This window comes from Coregonus clupeaformis, chromosome 11 (genome assembly GCF_020615455.1).
Source record: "Coregonus clupeaformis isolate EN_2021a chromosome 11, ASM2061545v1, whole genome shotgun sequence".
Classification (NCBI taxonomy): Eukaryota; Metazoa; Chordata; class Actinopteri; order Salmoniformes; family Salmonidae; genus Coregonus; species Coregonus clupeaformis.
In genome coordinates this window covers 20,611,182-20,632,007 of record NC_059202.1, presented here as the reverse complement: position 1 = coordinate 20,632,007, position 20,826 = coordinate 20,611,182, and the positions used below count along the sequence as shown (strand labels likewise).

Below are 20,826 nucleotides of genomic sequence, written 5' to 3'. Positions count from 1 at the left end.
TTCCTACTTACTAATTTATGTGTGCCACTATGCTGGTCATCTCTGGAGGTTGAGAGGAAGGGACAGGATGGATCGGGCTGGTGCTACCGTGCTTGTTTTTATTTTTTCCTTGTTCGCTCAGCGTCAGACGCCGTCGGGACGTCTGCTGAAGTGAAACATGTTAGGCGCACACACAGAGGCATAGCCTATGCTCAGTTGGTGTTCAGCTAACTCTTGGAGCAATGTTTATGAACTCCAAAATGTCATCAAATCAAAGTTTATTGGTCGTGTACACAGATTTGCAGATATTGCCGGTGCAGTCGAAATGCTTATGTTTCTAGCTCAAACGGTGCAGTAATATCTAGAAATACAATAATTCACACATAATCCAAAAAGTAGCTAGAAACAGGACGACCTTGTCTGTCGGCACCATCTTGTCGATCATTTATATTGCTACGGTAGCAAAGCAAAAGGCACATTCGACCTCAAGCAATTGCGTTGCCAAACAATGGTTGTAAACCTTAAATGTATAAAGCATTGGCTCATTGGAAAGTTCGTATTTACCATACCCTCATTCATATTTTGCCCCCCAAAAAAATTGGATGGATGATATTTGTGGCATTGACACTTTTGCCACTGGCAGAAATGTTTTGCTTAGTCATACAATGGACTATCTAACTGTCGACCCCAACGGCAAAGTCTGTGCTTGGCCACAGGCCCCGCTCTACTCCATAAGTTGTGGATCCAAGAATAGATCGGTGGTTGTTATACATCTGTCACAGTAGCATCTCATATCCTTGTTGGTGAAATTGAAAGGCAATCCAGATCATTTGTGATCAACGGGTTGGCAAGTTGAGATGAGCTGCTAAATCAAATTGTATTTGTCACATGTGCCGAATACAACAGGTGTAGTAGACCTTGATGTGAAATGCTTACTGACGAGCCTTTAAGCCCTTAACCAACAATGCAGAGTTTTTAAAAAGTAAGAAAAAATTGTTACACACTAGCGTAATAACGAGGCTATATTCAAGGGGTACCGGTACCGAGTCAATGTGCAGGTGTACGGGTTAGTCGGGGTAATTGAGGTAATATGTACATGTAGGTAGGGGTAAAGTGACTATGCGTAGATAATAAACAAAGTAGCAGCAGTGAAAAAAAAATATTAAAGCAACCATTTCAACGATTTTACTGAGTTACAGTTCATATAAGGAATTCAGTCAATTGAAATAAATTCATTAGGCCCTAAACTATGGATTTCAGATGACTGGGCAGGGGCACAGCCATGAGTGGGCCTGGGAGGTCATAGGCCCATCCACTTGGGAGCCAGGCCTACCCACTGGGAAAGCCAGGCCCAGCCAATCAGAATAGGTTTTCCCCCACAAAAGGGCTTTATTACAGACAGAAATACTCCTGTTTCATCAGTTGCCCGGGTGGCTGGTCTCAGACGATCCCGCAGGTGAAGAAGCCGGATGTGGAGGTCCTGGGCTGGCGTGGTTACACGTGGTCTGCGGTTGTGAGGCCGGTTGGACGTACTGCCAAATTCTCTAAAACGTTGTTAGAGGCGGCTTATGGTGGGGAAATTAGCATAATATTATCTGGCAACAGCTCTGGTGTACATTCCTGCAGTCAGCATGCCAATTGCACACTCCCTCAACTTGACATCTGCGACATTGTGCTGTGTGACAAAATTGCACATTTTAGTGGCCTTTTATTGTCCCCAGCACAAGGTGCACCTGTGTAATGATCATGCTGTTTAATCAGCTTCTTGATATGCCACACCTGTCAGGTGAATGGATTCTCTTGGCAAAGGAGACACGCTCACTAACAGGGATGTAAAGAAATTTGTGCACAAAATATGAGAGAAATACGCTTTTTGTGCGTATGGAACAGTTCTGTGATCTTTTATTTCAGCTCATGAAACTTGGGACCGACACTTTACATGTTGCATTTTTTTTAGGGGTCAGGTCGAAACACACATGAATTATTCATGGTCATTTAGCTAGCTTGCTGTTGCTAGCTAATTTGTCCTGGGAGATGAACATTGGTTTGTTATTTGACCTAAAATGCATAGGGTCGTTTTTGTTTGTTTTTTTCTTCGTTTTTTTTTTGGCTGGATCTTTGTATAATATTTTGTCATACAGTACCACCACCAACTGGACTGGCGTGTGGACCTCATTCATCTTTCGATCACCCACGTTGGTATATGCTCCTAAAAACCAGTGAGTAGATGGGAGAGGCGGCACTTGCAACACGTCAAGCATATAAAATAAAACCAAGTTGAATTTTAGCGGATGATAATAATAATAATATGCCATTTAGCAGACGCTTTTATCCAAAGCGACTTACACGGATGAAATTATTGAATGACATGTATGTGTACATTTATTTTGCAACGCGGCCAGTTTGGTCAGCATGTAAGGGGCTTAATGTAAGTGTCTGATTACAGCAAGCGATTCTACTCTGATTAAATCTTTTAAAGATGCACAATGCAGAAATCGCTCCGCAATTGCCTGGTTGCATACGTTCGAATAGTTCGCCTAATTTCAGTTTGTAACAAAACAAGCAAGGACAGTGTAGAGAATCATTGTACCGTCTAAACCGCTGTGAAATATATTTTCCATAACCACAAATAGTGTGTATTCTGCTGTTGGATGCTGGTGTATAAAACCAAAAGTGAAAGACGCAAAAACTAAACTTTAAAACGGAATCATAGAAAAGCGCATGTAGAACAGATCTACCGCGTCTTAGACTTCCTTTCAATGAGAATGACAGATCTATAACACATATTTCTGTGTGAATTTTGAAGTTGGTTAGACACTCGTTTTGTTAATTTGTTTTAAAATCAAGACAGCGCAAACTCGCGAACATGAATTTGGTTTCTGACGTATAGGCAAGCTATGCCTGTTTTTTTGTTTTTGGTTTGAAGGTCTATTCCTCTGAGCTTTCTTAAGCCGCTTGATAATTATCACGTCCTCCCGGCCTCTTCACTCCATCAAACCGATTTCTGGGTGAGTTGTGACGACGTTGTGAGTTAGTGGCCGGGGGGTCATGGAGAGGGATTTGCGACGTTGACGATTTATGCTTGTTTTTGGAAAAGGCTGAGGAGTCTGTTTTATAGGGGATTGGTTTTACCGCCTATCGTTTTTCGGGTAAATGACGATTAAAACCTAACTGATAGACTCCCAGTGACCATTACGGAGAACTGAACCTTTCTGGGAAATCTGAAGGCATATGGTAATCTCCTCATCGGTTTCACCGTCCATGCCGAGGCAATATTGGTCTTATCAACCGCCTTTTACAGCATAGCAGGCCGGATAACACGCTCAATATAACGCTGCTGACCTCATCCCGTGGTGGCTGTTTGCCTCTGTCTCTGTCTTGACAGATTCCCTAATTCAAGACATTACCATGGGCTATGCTGTAATACATTTCCAACGCTGGTAATGTAGCACACATTGTAGTGATTTGAGTAAGAAGTGACTTCTGAGGAAATCCCTTTCTCAGGCGGTATTGTTCCATACCAGTTGTAATTGCGTTCCCTTTTTTGTGACCAAATATGTGTAATAAATGTTCCGTTTAGCTGAAGGTTCGCAGCCAGCTCATTTGCATTGCATTTAACAAACATTTTTTTAAATGTATTTTATAATAGTTACAGGGGAGAGGTGGGGGGATGAATGAGCCAATTGGAAGCTGGGGATGATTAGGTGACCATGATGGTACTGTATGAGGGTCAGATTGGGAATTTAGTTTGCGTTTTCAATTTCACTTTCGTTTCCCCTCCTTGTGCTCTGATTTGGTTCAGGTTAAAAGCCATCACCGACAACTTACGAAGAATTGGGAAAGATGGTGACTGCTCGGAAATGATGGTCACTGACCGTTTCTGGCCGATCATCGGCCGTGTGTCCTCCCTTTTAAAGAGCGCACCGATTCCGTGTTGCTCATTAAGAAAAATAAATAAATATTATTATTATTATTATTATTATTAAGAAAAATGAGATTTCAGTCTTGGGGGTTGTGGTTTGATGTGGCAGTTACTGATGTTTGTCCCTCTGAGACACCATAGGAACAAAGCCAGTATCGCTTCCTCAAAATAGTCAGAATGAATCTGAGACCTAAAGAAATCTGTAATTAATTTTGACATTTTTGACGAGGATGTTTTAGTCGCTCAATTTGACGTCTAGCTAAGGCAGCGTTTCCTAAACTAGGGGTCATATGAAAATGGGGTTGCGGGAGAATTTCCAAAATCCTGAAAATAATAGTTTTTTTGTTTTAAAAAATATATATCATCTTTGTATCTTAAAATCATTGTAATGTGGTTAACCTTAAAAATCTAAATGAAAATGATTGAAATCTAAAAGATAAAATTCAACCAGAGTGCCCTTAGATTGTGGGCAAAGGCCACACTTGACTGTTGCACTTGAATTGGAATGGTTAAAGTGCGGCCTTTCGAGCTGTCATGTGACCGAATGCTGCAGACAAAGCATTCACGGGTCGTTACGAAGGAGTTTTGGTTCTTGACTCAAAGGGAATAAATACCCTGCCATCTCCCTCAGAGCATTAAACCTCATGGTACCCTTCGTCAGCTCATATCTGTGTGAAGCTGAATTCAGCAGTGCTCTCGTCTGCATTAAAACCAAATGTCGATCCAGGTGGGATGTGACAGCAGAGATGAGGTGCGCACTGTTGACCACGCCCTAAAACTATGACACGACATGCATCAAGCACACCCATCTCATCAGTGGTGGGTGAGATGAGACATTGTCAGACTAATTTGCAATCGACTGTCAAAGCCCCACATTTACAGTATGAGTTAAGACGATCAGAAATACTGTTAGAATATTTTGTAATTGACTGCCGTCGCCCCAAGTAAAAAAAAGTAAACATTGGCTGTTCATTGCATAATCTGTTTTGCATGGTTGGGGTCGCGAGATTTTTCACAAATCAAAATGGGTTCATGGACGACAAAAGCTTGGGAACCCCTGAGCTAAGGCATTTGGTGCAGTATTTCTCAAGTAAAAAAAAAAAAAGACAGATCCGCTACGCTGCTGGGCAGGTCTGTCTCCCTGTCTGTGTTCTGCGGTAGGATTGGATAGAGCTCAATCACTGCAGCTGTGTATCCTGTGTTAGTGGACAAGTGAACATTGTCAAAATCAAAACCCAACCCTCAAGTCATGACAAACTCACTTACAAAAACTCTTGTTTTGGACGACACTGACTTTTATGACCAAAATTATCCTCTTTACACTTTGTAGTCAATTTCGACAGTAGAATAAATGTTTCCGTTTTTCTATCAGATAAGTTGTTCGTTGCCTTCAGTTGCTCTTTTAAGACCTACCTTTCTTGTCCCAGCAACAGTCAGGTAGCCCAGATTCCAGATCTTTCTCTCCATTCATACTTTGCTCCTCTTAGAGTCGATGGGCTCCCGAGTGGCGCAGCGGTCTAAGACACTGCATCTCAGTGCTTGAGGCGTCACTACAGACCCCCTGGTTCGATTCCAGGCTGTCCCATAGGGCGGCGCACAATTGGCCCAGCGTCGTCCGGGTTTGGCCGGTGTAGGCCGTCATTGTAAATAAGAATTTGTTCTTAACTGACTTGCCCTAGTTAAATAAAGGTTAAATAAAAAATTAATAAAAGAACAGAGCCCATTTTAAATTCACTTCAAATCTCAAGCGCCTAATGGCAAATGGCCCTTACCCTAACGGCACGTTGAGCGTTAAGTAAAGATGAGGTTGGGGTCCAAAATCTACATCCCACCCTGCTCTTACCTCTATTTTCTCAGCCCGTACTCTTGTTAGGGTGCTAGTGGGTGGGGGGTGGTAAAACCATAATTACCTTGTGTAAATTGTTTAAAGAAACCATCTTGACACAGCTGCCTGGACTTGGGAGAGTTTGGAAAGGGTTTTTGACTCTTGGTTCAAAACGAACATGTGAGTAGGCTCCTCATAGTGAGACGGTTGGACCCGTGGAAACCAGGAAAATGTGATGAGGGAAGAAACCCTGGCATTTACATGTAAAGCGCGATGGTCGAAGGTAGTGGATTTGGAAGGGTTAGACTGAATATTCACTTACACTGGCGGTGTTTAGACTTAAGCTAACATTCTGCCAAATGACTCCATAAGTTGCCATGGGGCACAGTTTTCTGCCCACATCCCATCACTTAAATGGTGTTCTTCATCATGTTTTTTTTGTGTTTTTTTTATAAAAAAAGCATTCTTTATTAACAGTGACTGTTGGATGGGCGTTATATTGTTCGAGCATGCCTGTTCTTTTTGTAAGACTAAAAGGGAGTCTCCCCTGCTGTACGTTTTAATTGTCTTGGCTCAGTCTTCACTTCAGTCAGCAAAGAAATAGCCATTTATACTTAGCAGAGATTTTTTTTTAAAACATTTTGCACTAGACCAATGCATTATACTTTCAAGCCAAATATTTCAATCTAGCAAAATGGTTAAGCACAAGGTTTTCTCTTTCCCTATACAGCACCATCAGATAAAATTCATAAAGGCTTGCAGAGGTGTCAGACCTATAATTGCCCCTTTTCACACACCATACACCCCCAACACCGGTTCTGAGTTGCTGCAAACCCTTTGGTGTGCTTTAGCCTGAACAATTCTGTAATGATATTAAAGCCTTGGACCTGGTCCAATTGGATTAATTCCTATGACCCGTAATGTTGATACAACCCCAAGTCTCTTCAAAGATCGTCAAAACCGTTAATAATAATTTTATTATATATGGATTTTTATTTAACCCTGTTTACATTGCATCTGTACAAAACAGGGTTAAATCAAAATCCATAACTAATAAATTCATTATTATTAACTGTTTTGACCATCTTTGAAGAGACTTGGGGTTGTATCAACATTACGGGTCATAGGAATTAATCCAATTGGACCAGGTCCAAGGCTTTAATATCATTACAGAATTGTTCAGGCTAAAGCACACCAAAGGGTTTGCAGCAACTCAGAACCGGTGTTTGGGGGGGGGTATGGTGTGTGAAAAGGGGCAATTATAGGTCTGACATCTCTGCAAGCATTTATGAATTGTATCTGCAGACTATCTCTCTGATGTTTGATGTGAATAACAATGTGTCTCTCTCTCTGTGTGTGTGTGTGTGTGTGTGTGTGTGTGTGTGTGTGTGTGTGTGCAGGACCCCAGAGCAGTGCCCCAGTGTGGTGTCCCTCCTGTCAGAGAGCTACAACCCCCACGTGCGCTACGGTGCCGCCATGGCACTGGGCATCTGCTGTGCCGGGACAGGCAACAAGGTGAGTGCCCCTTCTTCCAACTCATCCACATCCTTACCCGACCCTACCCCGCTTCCATCTTCACCTCTCTGTGAACAAGCTGCCAACTCCATTGTCCAGTCCAAAATAATCCCCTTGGCCTTCCTCTAAACACTTCTTAATGCGGCCTCATGATTCTGAAATAATCAAAAGGGTCTATGCAATATTGGGAAAGCTCCTTCTAGCCAGCTCCTCCCGGCTCCTAGCCTGCCACAGGGCTCCTAGCCTGCCACAGGGCTCCTAGCATTCCACAGGGCTCCTAGCCTGCCACAGGGCTCCAAGCCTGCCACAGGGCTCCTAGCCTGCCACAGGGCTCCTAGCCTGCCACAGGGCTCCTAGCATTCCACAGGGCTCCTAGCCTGCCACAGGGCTCCTAGCATTCCACAGGGCTCCTAGCCTGCCACAGGGCTCCTAGCATTCCACAGGGCTCCTAGCATTCCACAGGGCTCCTAGCCTGCCACAGGGCTCCTAGCATTCCACAGGGCTCCTAGCATTCCACAGGGCTCCTAGCATTCCACAGGGCTCCTAGCCTGCCACAGGGCTCCTAGCATTCCACAGGGCTCCTAGCCTGCCACAGGGCTCCTAGCCTGCCACAGGGCTCCTAGCCTGCCACAGCGCTCCTAGCATTCCACAGGGCCAGGGCTCCTAGCCTGCCACAGGGCTCCTAGCCTGCCACAGGGCTGTGGTGTATCCCTCCCACACACCATGTGTGTAGCAAAACAAACAAACACCACCGGATACCAGTGTATCCTAACTAGGCAGCTGCCCCCCAGGGAATTTTTAGCAGCTGTTGGTGTCTATCAGACTGAATAGAGTGGCAGGACTCTGAGGAAACCGCTCTGCTGGAATAGGGGCCATGATCACGCCTCGCACACAGCGAGAATCACAGCCAGGATAGGACCTAGCATGGCTCCTATGTGGAGACTGGGCTCAGAGGGGCTCCAATCTGAACCAACACTGATGAAGCATTCAACTGTTAAAAATCACGATTTTATTGGTCACATACACATATTTAGCAGATGTTATTACGGGTGTAGCGGAACGCTTGTGCACTAGTGTTTACATGGAGATCCTAGAACCCGCCCGGTTGACCATCTCCTTCTCATAGAGTTGATCGTGGCCTAAGGAATGTTGTCCCACTCCTCTTCAATGTCTGTGCGAAGTTGCTGGATATTTGCGGGAGCTGGAACACGTTGTCGTGCACGTCGATCCAGAGCATCACAAAAAAACGTGTGGTGTAAGTGAATTACAAAGGGAATGCCTGAGGTACATTTGATATGTTGCGCAACTGGGGGGTGAGTTTGGTTTCTGTTTGGTTGGCATATTGCCACTGAGCTGTACCCTGTCGGCCAGACGAGGACATTGTGGTCAGGGATAGACGGGAGGCCGCCGCCAGGCCCAGAACCGCTTAACGATGTGGAGTTGATCACTCTCAGGTGCCGAAGCCCAAGCAGAGTCACAGCCCATTACACTCGGGCCCTGGTGCCCAGAGGGAGAATGTTCTAGGCCCTACACTAGTCTGGGCCAGACCAGGACTCCAGTGTTCACACAGCCGGTCTCCTCCAGTACGTTAGCTCCTTCCTTCGGGGAGTGGAATGGTGTTGTGGCTGGAGAAGTGGGTCACCTAGCTATTACATGGAGCTCATTCCCTCTGCCATCATTTATGCACCTGGGGGTTTGGAGATTTTTTTATTGCCCTGTAATTTCGGTTCTTGCTGCCTGGTGTTGAGTAAAAACATTAAGAGGAAAGCGATTTGGACCCCATTTCATGCTCCCTATACGTCAATACAAAGGTGTGCGTCGTCATGAAAATTCAAGCGACGTGCAGTTTTTGGGTTTCACGAATTGGGTAGAAAATGCACTCTGTGTGAGAAGCCACTTTTTTTTTTTTTTACCAGCCTTGTGTAAACATTCTAATTATTCAAATTCTACTGAGCGACTACGCAGTCCTTTTTAAAGTTTTAACATGAGATATTCTACACATTTCAAATAGGCAAGTAATAGCAGCAGTTATGTTTGACTCAATCAATATATAGAACCCTCTGACCAGTGTAGAACTCTCATCAAGCCCGAAGGAGTGATGTCACCCTACAAGTACTACTGAGGCCCCTGTATGCCATTGGTCTGCATCAGCCAGCTCTGCTGATTGGACCTGACAGTAAATACTCTCAATTAAAACCTACGCCGACTAGGGGTGTAATGGTTCACCAAACCCACGTATCGGTGCGTATTGAGGTTTTTTTGGATCACGGTTCGTTTACAGTACAGTGGGAAAATTTAAATGCCGACCGTTACTGTAGTTCATTTTTCTTTATTTGTTGAAAGACTAAAAAGCACCCTATTTTTGTGGCCCAAGTCCAGCTTCTGTGACAGCATTCACAATGTTGCTGGCATTGTCTGTTGTGACATGAATTGTAATGTTGTGCCTCAAGTGGAGGTCTTCACGGGTCCAAAAAGTTGGACCCATTTCGAAATGGACCTGGTGCTTTCCCACCCGGACCCGATATGCATAAATCATTTTTTAAATATAGAGACCTGTTCCGAACGGACCCGAGAACAACTAGACCAGTTCCGTATAGACCTAGTCAGATCCAGACCCGGTTCCGATCCCAGGTGAGGGAAGCATTAGAAAAGTACATTTGTAAGCTACTTTATTAACCAGAGCTCATGAAGCGCATGGGAGGGTCACTGTGTTTACTGTGAGTGACACGGGGCACAAGAAGGAGGGAGGTAGATTCAGAGAGACGGCAACCAACCATAGCAAGCCGACTCGTGCTAGTAGACTAACTTCTAGCTTGTCATAGCTAGATTATTTATCATCCAATAGGATTCCGTAGTACCCGAGAGAAGCAAGTTAGCTAAGCTAGCTAGCTAGGCTAATTGAGGCTTCATGCGCTTTCTCCCTGTCCTACAGTTACAAATAACACCTCCATCCAGATTATTGTGTAGCAGCCTACCTGTTGGCTCTTGGTCGTTGTAGCCTATCCTTCTCATTAAATGTTTAATTCCATCATTTAAATTCCGTTTTGACATTGATTAGATAATCTCCTAACTTGCTTTGCCACACATGAAGGCCCTATGACTGTAGTACTGCTTTGATGACTTGTGATTGGCCAACAACAACAAGCTATCTACACGTGCCATTCTGCATAGGCTATTCTCGTTGAGCAGTGGCGACATACTGTTAACGTTTTATCCACAACTCTCTGTCCGTCGCCGTTGTAATCTGTGAAGCCAAAAATGTTTGCAAACTGGAGATTTAAATGATGATGGAGGATCCTCCAATTCTGGTTTATCGACCCCCCCCCCCCCCCCACCACCACCACCACTCGCCATCGTACAGAACTAGTTCCCGGCTGCACAAAAGGATAGTTTGAAATGCGCCAGTAAAGATTGGATTACAATGTGTTGCATAGGCACTAGTTGTTTAGCCTGAAATGCCTGAAATGTTTTATCAGCTCAGATTTACAACGCAGCGTAGGCATAGCCTATAGGCCTAGTGTTTAATTGAAGTTTTTTTTATGTATTCATTTGGGTTTATTTTCTCCATCTCGTGTCGTCGATATGTTTTCTCTCGTGGAGAGTGGACTCCGCCCTCTGGGGGGCCGGCAGTGTGGGCTACAGTGGAACAGCTAAGAACAGTGAGGGAGGCCCTCTCCTTGCTCCTCATTGACGTGGCATGATGGGAGGAAGTAGTAGGATTCTGCTGACCTAGGAAGACCACTGCGAAGAAACTAAATCCAAAGAGAACAGATTCTGAGTTGTTCAGTTCTTAAAGCCTTTCTGTTTGTGTAGTTTTCAGGGGATGCTCACCCATCCTTTTATATTGTTTTAATATGCAGATTGTACATTTTAAAAAATCATTTTAAGGACAATAAGGTTTCAATCTATGAATCCGATAGAGATCTGAAGTGATTGTAGACCTCATCTTGGATCCTCACTGCTCAGTGCCAAGGTTTTTCCTAGCAACTTCTGCCAGCGCTAAACTCTTAATACAACAGAAGAGCGCTGGTCCAAACACTGGCGTAGAGGTTCCTGAGCCAGGCTGAGAGAGTTCACCGTTGACCTTCCTGAGCCTCTTGTCCCGTAAGGAGCTGAGGCTTATACTCCGGTAGTACTGCACTCGTACTTGGGGAATTGCACCAAACTTGATGTATCTGTTTACTTAGACTCAGCACGATAACCTCTCATCTTTAGGGTTTGGCCGTTTGCTGGTCAAGTGGTCATCTTAGGTGTTAGTTTAATTAGTGTATTTTATGGTCATTGACAAGTTGTTCTGTTTTTCTTTCTCCCTTCTCAGGAGGCCATCAACCTGCTGGAACCGATGACCAACGACCCAGTGAACTACGTCAGACAGGGTGCTCTCATCTCCTCTGCACTCATCATGATCCAGCAGACCGAGGTCACCTGTCCCAAGGTGGGTGGGTGAGAAACGGGTCATCCCATTCACAGCCCCCCCCCCCCCGTGGAGGCTCTGGGTCCTAACCAAATGGTGTCTGTGTTTCAAGCTTTCAGCTGAGTGATGATGTGCCTAATATGACCACAGCTTATACTGAGTACAATGAGGGAGCGAAAAAAGGAGGCTAGCTAAAAGGAGCTCCTTTTCTTTCTCCGTTTTGCACAACTTCTGTCATAACCGTTTTAAGAAATGCCAGACACATTTTCAAGCTTCCTCTGGTCACGGCCTGTAATGTTACAGCAACAGGCTTGGGGCGTTGTGAGAGATTGTTCAAGAGAGACTGGTTTTAAACTGGAAATATCAGGAGGCACTACACTTGTTCAAGCAAGACTGGTTTGAAGCTGAAATAGTTCCAACTTTTTGGACGACCCGACCAAAATCTCAGAAATGTGAGTTATAGCTCTTATTCTCATGGAAAGCCAGTCTAAGAAGCGGTAGATCTGTTCTATGTGTGCTATTTCTATGCTTCCCGTTAAAGTTTTGTTTTTGCGTCTTTTACTTTCTGTTGTGTACACCAGCTTCAAACAGCTCAAAATACAATATCTATGGTTATGGAAAATATATTTCACAGCGGTTTAGATGGTACAATGATTCTCTACACTATACTTGCTTGTTTTGTCACATAAACTGAAATTAGGGGAACTATTAGGATTTTAGCAAACAGGAAACGGTGGAGAGATTTATGCATAGTTCACCTTTAAACTGGAAAGGGCAGGAGGCACTACACTTGTGACTGTGTTTGCTCTGGGGGCTGGCCTGTTTAACGTCCAGCATCTTTCCAGATTTAGTTTAGTGTGCTCTGTCACTGATGATGATGATGATGGTGGCAGTACGGCGGGCGTGTCTGTGCACCTTGGGCATGCAGATTGTTTATGCACATACTGCCATACAGTTAGGGGACTGCTCGCCTGCTGGCTTGTTTCACAGCGCACATTTACAGTGCATTGGGAAAGTATTCAGACCCCTTGACTTTTCCCACATTTTGTTACGTTACAGCCTTATTCTAAAATTGATTAAATCGTTATTTTCCTCATCAATTTACACACAATACCCCATAATGACAAAGCAAAAACAGGTTTTTAGACAATAAAAAACGGAAATATCACATTGACATAAGTATTCAGACCCTTTACTCAGTACTTTGTTGAAGCACCTTTGGCAGCGATTACAGTTAGTCTTATTGGGTATGACGCTACAAGCTTGGCACACCTGTATTTGTAGCGATTCTCCCATTCTTCTCTGCAGATCCTCTCAAGCTCTCAGGTTGGATGGGGAGCATCACTGCACAGCTATTTTCAGGTCTCTCCATAGATGTTCGAGCGGGTTCAAGTCCGGACTGGGCCACTCAAGGACATTCAGAGACTTGTTCTGAAAGCACTCCTGCGTTGTCTTGGCTGTGTGCTTAGGATCGTTGTCCTGTTGGAAGATGAACCTTCAACCCAGTCTGAGGTCCTGAGTGCTCTGGAGCAGGTTTTCATCAAGGATCTCTCTGTACTTTGCTCAGTTCATCTTTGCCTTGATCCTGACTAGTCTCCCAGTCCCTGCCACTGAAAAACATCCCTACAGCATGATGCTGCCACCACCATGCTTCATCGTAGGGATGGTGCCAGGTTTCCTCCAGATGTGACGCTTGGCATTCAGGCCAAAGAGTTCAATCTTGGTTTCATCAGACCAGAGAATCTTGTTTCTCATGGTCTGAGAGCCCTTTAGGTGTCTTTTGGCAAACTCTAAGCGGGCTGTTGTGTCTTTTACTGAGGAGTGGCTACCGTCTGGCCACTCTAGCATAAAAGCCTGATTGGTGGAGTGCTGCAGAGATGGTTGTCCTTCTGGAAGGTTCTCCCATCGCCACAGAGGAACTCTGGAGCTGAGGGGAAAAAATAATTTAATCAATTTTAGAACAAGGCTGTAACTTAACAAAATGTGGAGAAGGGGTCTGAATACTTTCCGAATGCACTGTATATACTGTGTATTTCGAGCCACACACACCCGGTACATATGTGCCACGAACGTAAACGCACACGCTCAACTCGACTTTTCTCTCATATACACACACACACACACACACACACACACACACACACACCCTCTATGGGTTATTTTGTGAGACCACGCTGTCATTAATTGCAGTCGGCCTGTTTTTAAATGTGAAGTCAAGCTGAGGTTTTCAAGTATTCAATGAAACAGGAAGGATGTTGGGTGCAGTTGTGTTAAATCGTGTTCCCCGAGTCGTGTCTCACGCTCGCAGGTGGATCACTTACTTCACATGTCCATCACTCTTTAATTTCCCTTTTAAATATGTTACATGGAAATATGAACGGTAGTGTTTTAGCCATTTCACCCTTTCTTCTTATAGATTTAATTATGTGCCCCTATCTCCAAATAGTGAAGCTAAAAGATGCCGGTTCCAGCAGTTTTCCATGCTAATTTCTAATGCTAATGATTCAGAGAAACATAAAAGGGTTTCTAGAATAGTCCTTACCTTCCACCAGCAGTGGCTCTCGTCAAAGTGTTTCAACCCGTTTTAATGTTAAGGGGGGAATGGGCGTCTCATGCTTAATGTCAGTCCCAAATGTGGGCCCTGGCATGCACATTGACTTAATCAGAGCCAAAGCAACGTGGCAGACAAAAGGTTTCCCATATGCTGCAAAAAAAAAAAACTGACAACAAAGAACTTCTTAAGTATATTTCCTTTAATAAGAGTGCTATATTGTAATGTGGAGGCCCACCAAAAGAACTGAACAATGGGTTTGAGTCGTAATGTTTTTTGTTGTTTTCCCGACACACAGGTGAACCAGTTCCGGCAGCTCTACTCTAAGGTCATCAACGACAAGCACGATGACGTCATGGCGAAGTTCGGGGCCATCCTGGCCCAGGGCATCCTGGATGCAGGTCAGTGTCTTGTATCCAAGTGTGTGTTGTGACTGACATTTGGAGGCAGGGGTTGGATTTCTTCAGAAGACGCGAGGGTGTATATATCTGTTTCTGTCTGCTGTTAAGGGGAGGTGTGCCTGCGTATGTGTGTGTTGGCAAGGTTTACAGGGGGTCCGGTCCCAGCCGCCCCCCAGGGCTTGCCCCCCTGTCCTGTGATCTTTCCCAACTCCCTTCTTCTTTGGAAGTGATCGTGCTACGATGCATTAGCGCCTGGCGGACCAGCAATGAGAACAGCCACATTACTCTTGTGATTACTGTTAGTCTGACGGCAGTGTGTGTGTGTGTGTGTGTGTGTGCAGAAGCGTACAGTGTGTGTGTGGGGTCCCAGAGAGCTGCACATCATCACATCAAGCGCATACACACACACACACACACACACACACACACACACAGATGTGTATATGCAAACTCCAAACGCAGGCTGGAGCAGTAAAGTATTCTCCAGTGCTAACATTGGGCCTTGTGTATTAGCTTGAGAGAAACCAGCAAGGCCCCTATGTGTTAAACGCTGTCTGAATACACCATCAGGTGTATAAAACAACCAAGCCTTGTTTCATTTATAAGAATACTTAGTCAAATTTGACCCTCGCAACACGAGTACATCTGAATTGTGTGTGTGTGTGTGTGTACTCTTTGTGTGTGTGTGTGTGTACTCTTTGTGTGTGTGTGTGTACTCTTTGTGTGTGTGTGTGTGTACTCGTTGTGTGTGTGTACTCTTTGTGTGTGTGTGTGTACTCTTTGTGTGTGTCGTACTTGCTCTCGTACTGCAGCAGTGTTTATTTTTGTTCCCATAATGCTTTCAGCAGATCCTTGTCACTATAGCAACGGTCGAGACCAAACTGGGAGCCCTCGTTCTCCTGCCAAGATAAAGAACTCCAGAATCCCCCCTGTTTTCCGTCGCGTGAAACCGCCCAGACAAGATCTTAATATGGGGTAATTTGCCAGATAGCACACTGAGGCTCTCTACTCTCCCTCTACTACCCTTAACAACTGTCAGGCCACTGCTCCCTGATACACATCCATGTGTTGAGCCTGGAAGGCTAGGTGTTGAGTGACGTCAGGACGGCAGCTTCCCCCCTAAAGAACCATCACTTCACTTCTAGTGTACCACTTTGATTTCAGATAAGGGGATGTGGAGTATTAGTCTTTAGTTACAAGTGGGGTTGGGGTTTTGGGGGCAGTTGGATAATCGTATGAAATATGACAGGCAGAAGCCATTTGGGTTCCGTTTCATGATCTCTGGTGTTCATTACAGAGGGTTTAGACTTCGGAAGCAGCTCTCGCAAACAACCACACGCCCAACCGTTCCCCCCCTCTCTCTCCAGACGTTCCCCCTCTCTCTCCAGACGTTCCCCCTCTCTCTCCAGACGTTCCCCCTCTCTCTCTCCAGACGTTCCCCCCTCTCTCTCTCCAGACGTTCCCCCTCTCTCTCTCAGACGTTCCCCCTCTCTCTCTCCAGACGTTTCCCCCTCTCTCTCTCCAGACGTTCCCCCTCTCTCTCCAGACGTTCCCCCTCTCTCTCTCCAGACGTTCCCCCTCTCTCTCTCAGACGTTCCCCCTCTCTCTCCAGACGTTCCCCTCTCTCTCTCCAGACGTTCCCCCTCTCTCTCCAGACGTTCCCCCTCTCTCTCCAGACGTTCCCCCTCTCTCTCCAGACGTTCCCCCTCTCTCTCTCCAGACGTTCCCCCTCTCTCTCTCCAGACGTTCCCCCCTCTCGCTCTCCAGACGTTCCCCCCTCTCTCTCTCCAGACGTTCCCCCTCTCTCTCTCCAGACGTTCCCCCTCTCTCTCTCCAGACGTTCCCCCTCTCTCTCCAGACGTTCCCCCTCTCTCTCCAGACGTTCTCTCGCTCGCTCAATTCAATTCAATAGACTTTATTGACATGGCAAGTTAAATTACTTACATTGTCAAAGTATACATATAACAACAGCAATACTAATAGTAGTAGTGGAAATGTGATTACCAATAACAGCAACTACAACAACAATATTAATGACAATAATAATATATTAAAGCAATAGTAGTCGACCAGTCTCAACATGACTGAGAAGACACATGACATGGTATGAAAGCCAAAACAAATAGGAAATATTATTGACATTACATTACACTTTTCACTGGCTGTCCCTCAGGTTGTAGCAGGAGGACACATATTTGGCTGCCAAAATTGCACATTTTGGCTTTTCACCCAATAAATATTTGATTTTTTTCTTCCTCTTTTATAGTTTCAAATTCTAGGTACTGAATGATAATTTTGGCAAAGAAAGATTATCTTAGGTCTGAGTATTTGTCACAGTGTAATAGGAAATGCAGCTCTGTCTCTACCTCTCCATGGGGGCAGAGTGAGTGCAGCCTGTCCTCTCTTTGCAGCCAGGTTTGCCTGTGACGACCGGTCTCTATAGCCAGACTGTGCTGACTTAGTCTGTACCTAGTCATTGTTTTCCTCAGTTTTCTATCAGTCACAGTCGTCAGATAGTCTGCCACCATGTACTGTCTGTTTAGAGCCAAATAGCATTGAAGTTTACTTTGATTTTTTGTGGTGTCTTTCCAATAAGTGATATATTTTTCTTTTTGCTTTGTGATGATTTGGTTGGGCCAGATTTTCTGAGTGCTGTCCTGAGGCTCTATGAGGTTGGTTTTGATTAGTGAACTGAGCCTCAGAACCAGCTGGCTGAGGGGACTCTTCTCTTGTTTCATCTCTTGACATAGTAGAGCTGTGTGATGGAATGTTTTGGGATCACTTGTTTTTAGATGGTTGTAAAATTTGATGGCTCTTTTTTCTATTAGAATAAGGAGGGGGTATTGGCCCAATTCTGCTCTACATGCGTTATTGGAGTTTTTCTTTGCACTTGAAATACAGTCTTGCAAAACTCTGCATGCAGTATTTCGATTGGATGTTTGTCCCATTTGGTAAATTCGGTATTAGAGAGCGGCCCCATACAATTGGTTCTATAACTGATTGGAACATTTTGAGCCAGATTCTAATTGGAATTTCGATTTTAATATTCCTTTTAATGGCGTAGAATGCTCTTGCTTTGTCTCTCAGCTCATTCACAGCCATGTGAAAGCTACATGTGTTGCTGATATTTAGTCCTAGATACGTGTAATTTTTGGTGTGTTCTAATAGAACTGTTTCCAAATAGAATTTATATTTGTCATCCTGATTTCCGGACCTTTTTTGGAATATCATTATATTCCGTATTTTTTTTTGATCTCTCTCTCTCTCTCCAGACGTTCCCTCTCTCTCTCTCCAGACGTTCCCTCCCTCTCTCTCTCTCCAGACGTTCCCTCCCTCTCTCTCTCTCCAGACGTTCCCTCCCTCTCTCTCTCTCCAGACGTTTCCCTCCTCTCTCTCGCTCCAGACGTTTCCCTCCCTCTCTCTCTCTCCAGACGTTTCCCTCCCTCTCTCTCTCTCTCCAGACGTTCCCTCCCTCTCTCTCGCTCCAGACGTTCCCTCCCTCTCTCTCTCTCCAGACGTTCCCTCCCTCTCTCTCTCTCTCTCCAGACGTTTCCCTCCCTCTCTCTCTCTCTCCAGACGTTCCCTCCCTCTCTCTCTCTCCAGACGTTCCCTCCCTCCCTCTCTCTCTCTCCAGACGTTCCCTCCCTCTCTCTCTCTCCAGACGTTCCCTCCCCCTCTCTCTCTCCAGACGTTCCCTCCCCCTCTCTCTCTCCAGACGTTCCCTCCCTCTCTCTCTCTCTCCAGACGTTCCCTCCCTCTCTCTCTCTCCAGACGTTCCCTCCCTCTCTCTCTCTCCAGACGTTCCCTCCCTCTCTCTCTCTCCAGACGTTTCCCTCCCTCTCTCTCTCTCCAGACGTTCCCTCCCTCTCTCTCTCTCCAGACGTTCCCTCCCTCTCTCTCTCTCCAGACGTTCCCCCCCTCTCTCTCTCTCCAGACGTTCCCTCCCTCTCTCTCTCTCCAGACGTTCCCTCCCTCTCTCTCTCTCCAGACGTTCCCTCCCTCTCTCTCTCTCCAGACGTTCCCTCCCTCTCTCTCTCTCCAGACGTTCCCTCCCTCTCTCCCTCTCCAGACGTTCCCTCCCTCTCTCTCTCTCCAGACTTTCCCCCCTCTCTCTCTCTCTCCAGACGTTACCCCCTCTCTCTCTCTCTCTCCAGACGTTACCCCCTCTCTCTCTCTCCAGACGTTCCCCCCTCTCTCTCTCTCTCTCTCTCTCAGACGTTCTCTCTCTCTCTCTCTCTCTCTCCAGACGTTCTCTCTCTCTCTCTCCAGACGTTCTCTCTCTCTCTCCAGACGTTCTCTCTCTCTCTCTCCAGACGTTCCCACTCTCTCTCTCCAGACGTTCCCTCTCTCTCTCTCCAGACGACTCGCTCTCTCTCCAGACATTCTCGCTCTCTCTCCAGACGTTCTCGCTCTCTCTCCAGACGTTCTCGCTCTCTTTCTCTCCAGACGTTCCCCCCCTCTCTCTCCAGACGTTCCCCCCTCTCTCTCTCTCTCGACGTTCCCCCTCTCTCTCTCTCTCTCTCTCTCTCTCTCTCTCTCTCTCTCTCTCTCTCTCTCAGACGTTCCCCCCCTCTCTCTCTCTCTCTCTCCAGAAGTTCCCCCCTCTCTCTCTCTCCAGAAGTTCCCCCCTCTCTCTCTCTCTCTCTCCAGAAGTTCCCCCTCTCTCTCTCTCTCTCTCAGACGTTCTCTCTTTCTCTCTCTCCAGACGTTCTCTCTCTCTCCAGACGTTCCCCCCTCTCTCTCTCTCTCCAGACGTTCCCCCCCTCTCTCCAGACGTTCCCCCCCTCTCTCCAGACGTTTTCTCTCTCTCTCTCTCTCCAGACGTTTTCTCTCTCTCTCTCCAGACGTTTTCTCTCTCTCTCTCCAGACGTTTTCTCTCTCTCTCTCCAGACGTTTTCTCTCTCTCTCTCCAGACGTTTTCTCTCTCTCTCTCCAGACATTTTCTTTCTCTCTCTCCAGACGTTCTCTCTCTCTCCAGACGTTCTCTCTTTCTCTCTCTCCAGACGTTCTCTCTCTCCAGACGTTTTCTCTCTCTCCAGACGTTTTCTCTCTCTCCAGACGTTTTCTCTCTCTCTCAGACGTTTTCTCTCTCTCTCCAGACGTTTTCTCTCTCTCTCCAGAGGTTTTCTCTCTCCAGACGTTCTCTCTCTCTCTCCAGACGTTCTCTCTCTCTCTCCAGACGTTCGCTCTCTCTCCAGACGTTCTCTCTCTCTCTCTCCAGACGTTCTCTCTCTCTCTCTCCAGACGTTCTCTCTCTCTCTCTCTCCAGACGTTCTCTCTCTCTCTCTCCAGACGTTTTCTCTCTCTCTCTCCAGACGTTTTCTCTCTCTCTCCAGACATTTTCTCTCTCTCTCCAGACGTTTTCTCTCTCTCTCTCCAGACGTTTTCTTTCTCTCTCTCCAGACGTTTTCTTTCTCTCTCTCCAGACGTTCTCTCTCTCTCCAGACGTTCGCTCTCTCTCTCCAGACGTTCGCTCTCTCTCCAGACGTTCTCTCTCTCTCCAGACGTTCTCTCTCTCTCCAGACGTTCTCTCGTTCTCTCTCTCTCCAGACGTTCTCTCTCTCTCCAGACGTTCTCTCTCTCTCCAGACGTTTTCTCTCTCTCTCCAGACGTTCTCTCTCTCTCTCTCTCCAGACGTTCTCTCTCTCTCTCTCCAGACGTTTTCTCTCTCTCTCCAGACGTTTTCTCTCTCTCTCCAGACGTTCTCTCTCTCTCTCTCTCCAGACGTTTTCTCTCTCTCTCCAGACGTTTTCTCTCTCTCTCCAGACGTTTTCTCTCTCTCCAGACGTTTTCTCTCTCTCCAGACGTTTTCTCTTTCTCTCCAGACGTTTTCTCTCTCTCTCTCCAGACGTTTTCTCTCTCTCTCTCCAGACGTTTTCTCTCTCTCTCTCTCCAGACGTTTTCTCTCTCTCTCTCTCCAGACGTTTTCTCTCTCTCTCCAGACGTTTTCTCTCTCTCTCTCCAGACGTTCTCTCTTTCTCTCTCTCCAGACGTTCTCTCTTTCTCTCTCTCCAGACGTTCTCTCTTTCTCTCTCTCCAGACGTTCTCTCTTTCTCTCTCTCCAGACGTTCTCTCTTTCTCTCTCTCCAGACGTTCTCTCTTTCTCTCTCTCCAGACGTTCTCTCTTTCTCTCTCTCCAGACGTTCTCTCTTTCTCTCTCTCCAGACGTTCTCTCTTTCTCTCTCTCCAGACGTTCTCTCTCTCTCTCTCCAGACGTTC

At 45.9% G+C, this 20,826-nt stretch overlaps 1 protein-coding gene across 1 annotated transcript in view; it reads left to right on the top strand.

Annotated features, from left to right (window-relative positions):
- LOC121576513 (26S proteasome non-ATPase regulatory subunit 1) overlaps positions 1-20,826 on the top strand; it is an 80,007-nt gene that overhangs the window by 36,286 nt on the left and 22,895 nt on the right. The window contains exons 17-19 of the mRNA XM_041889712.2: positions 7,127-7,241; positions 11,560-11,676; positions 14,505-14,607. Coding sequence (XP_041745646.1) covers positions 7,127-7,241; positions 11,560-11,676; positions 14,505-14,607 — 335 coding nt within the window. The remainder of the gene's footprint in view (positions 1-7,126; positions 7,242-11,559; positions 11,677-14,504; positions 14,608-20,826) is intronic.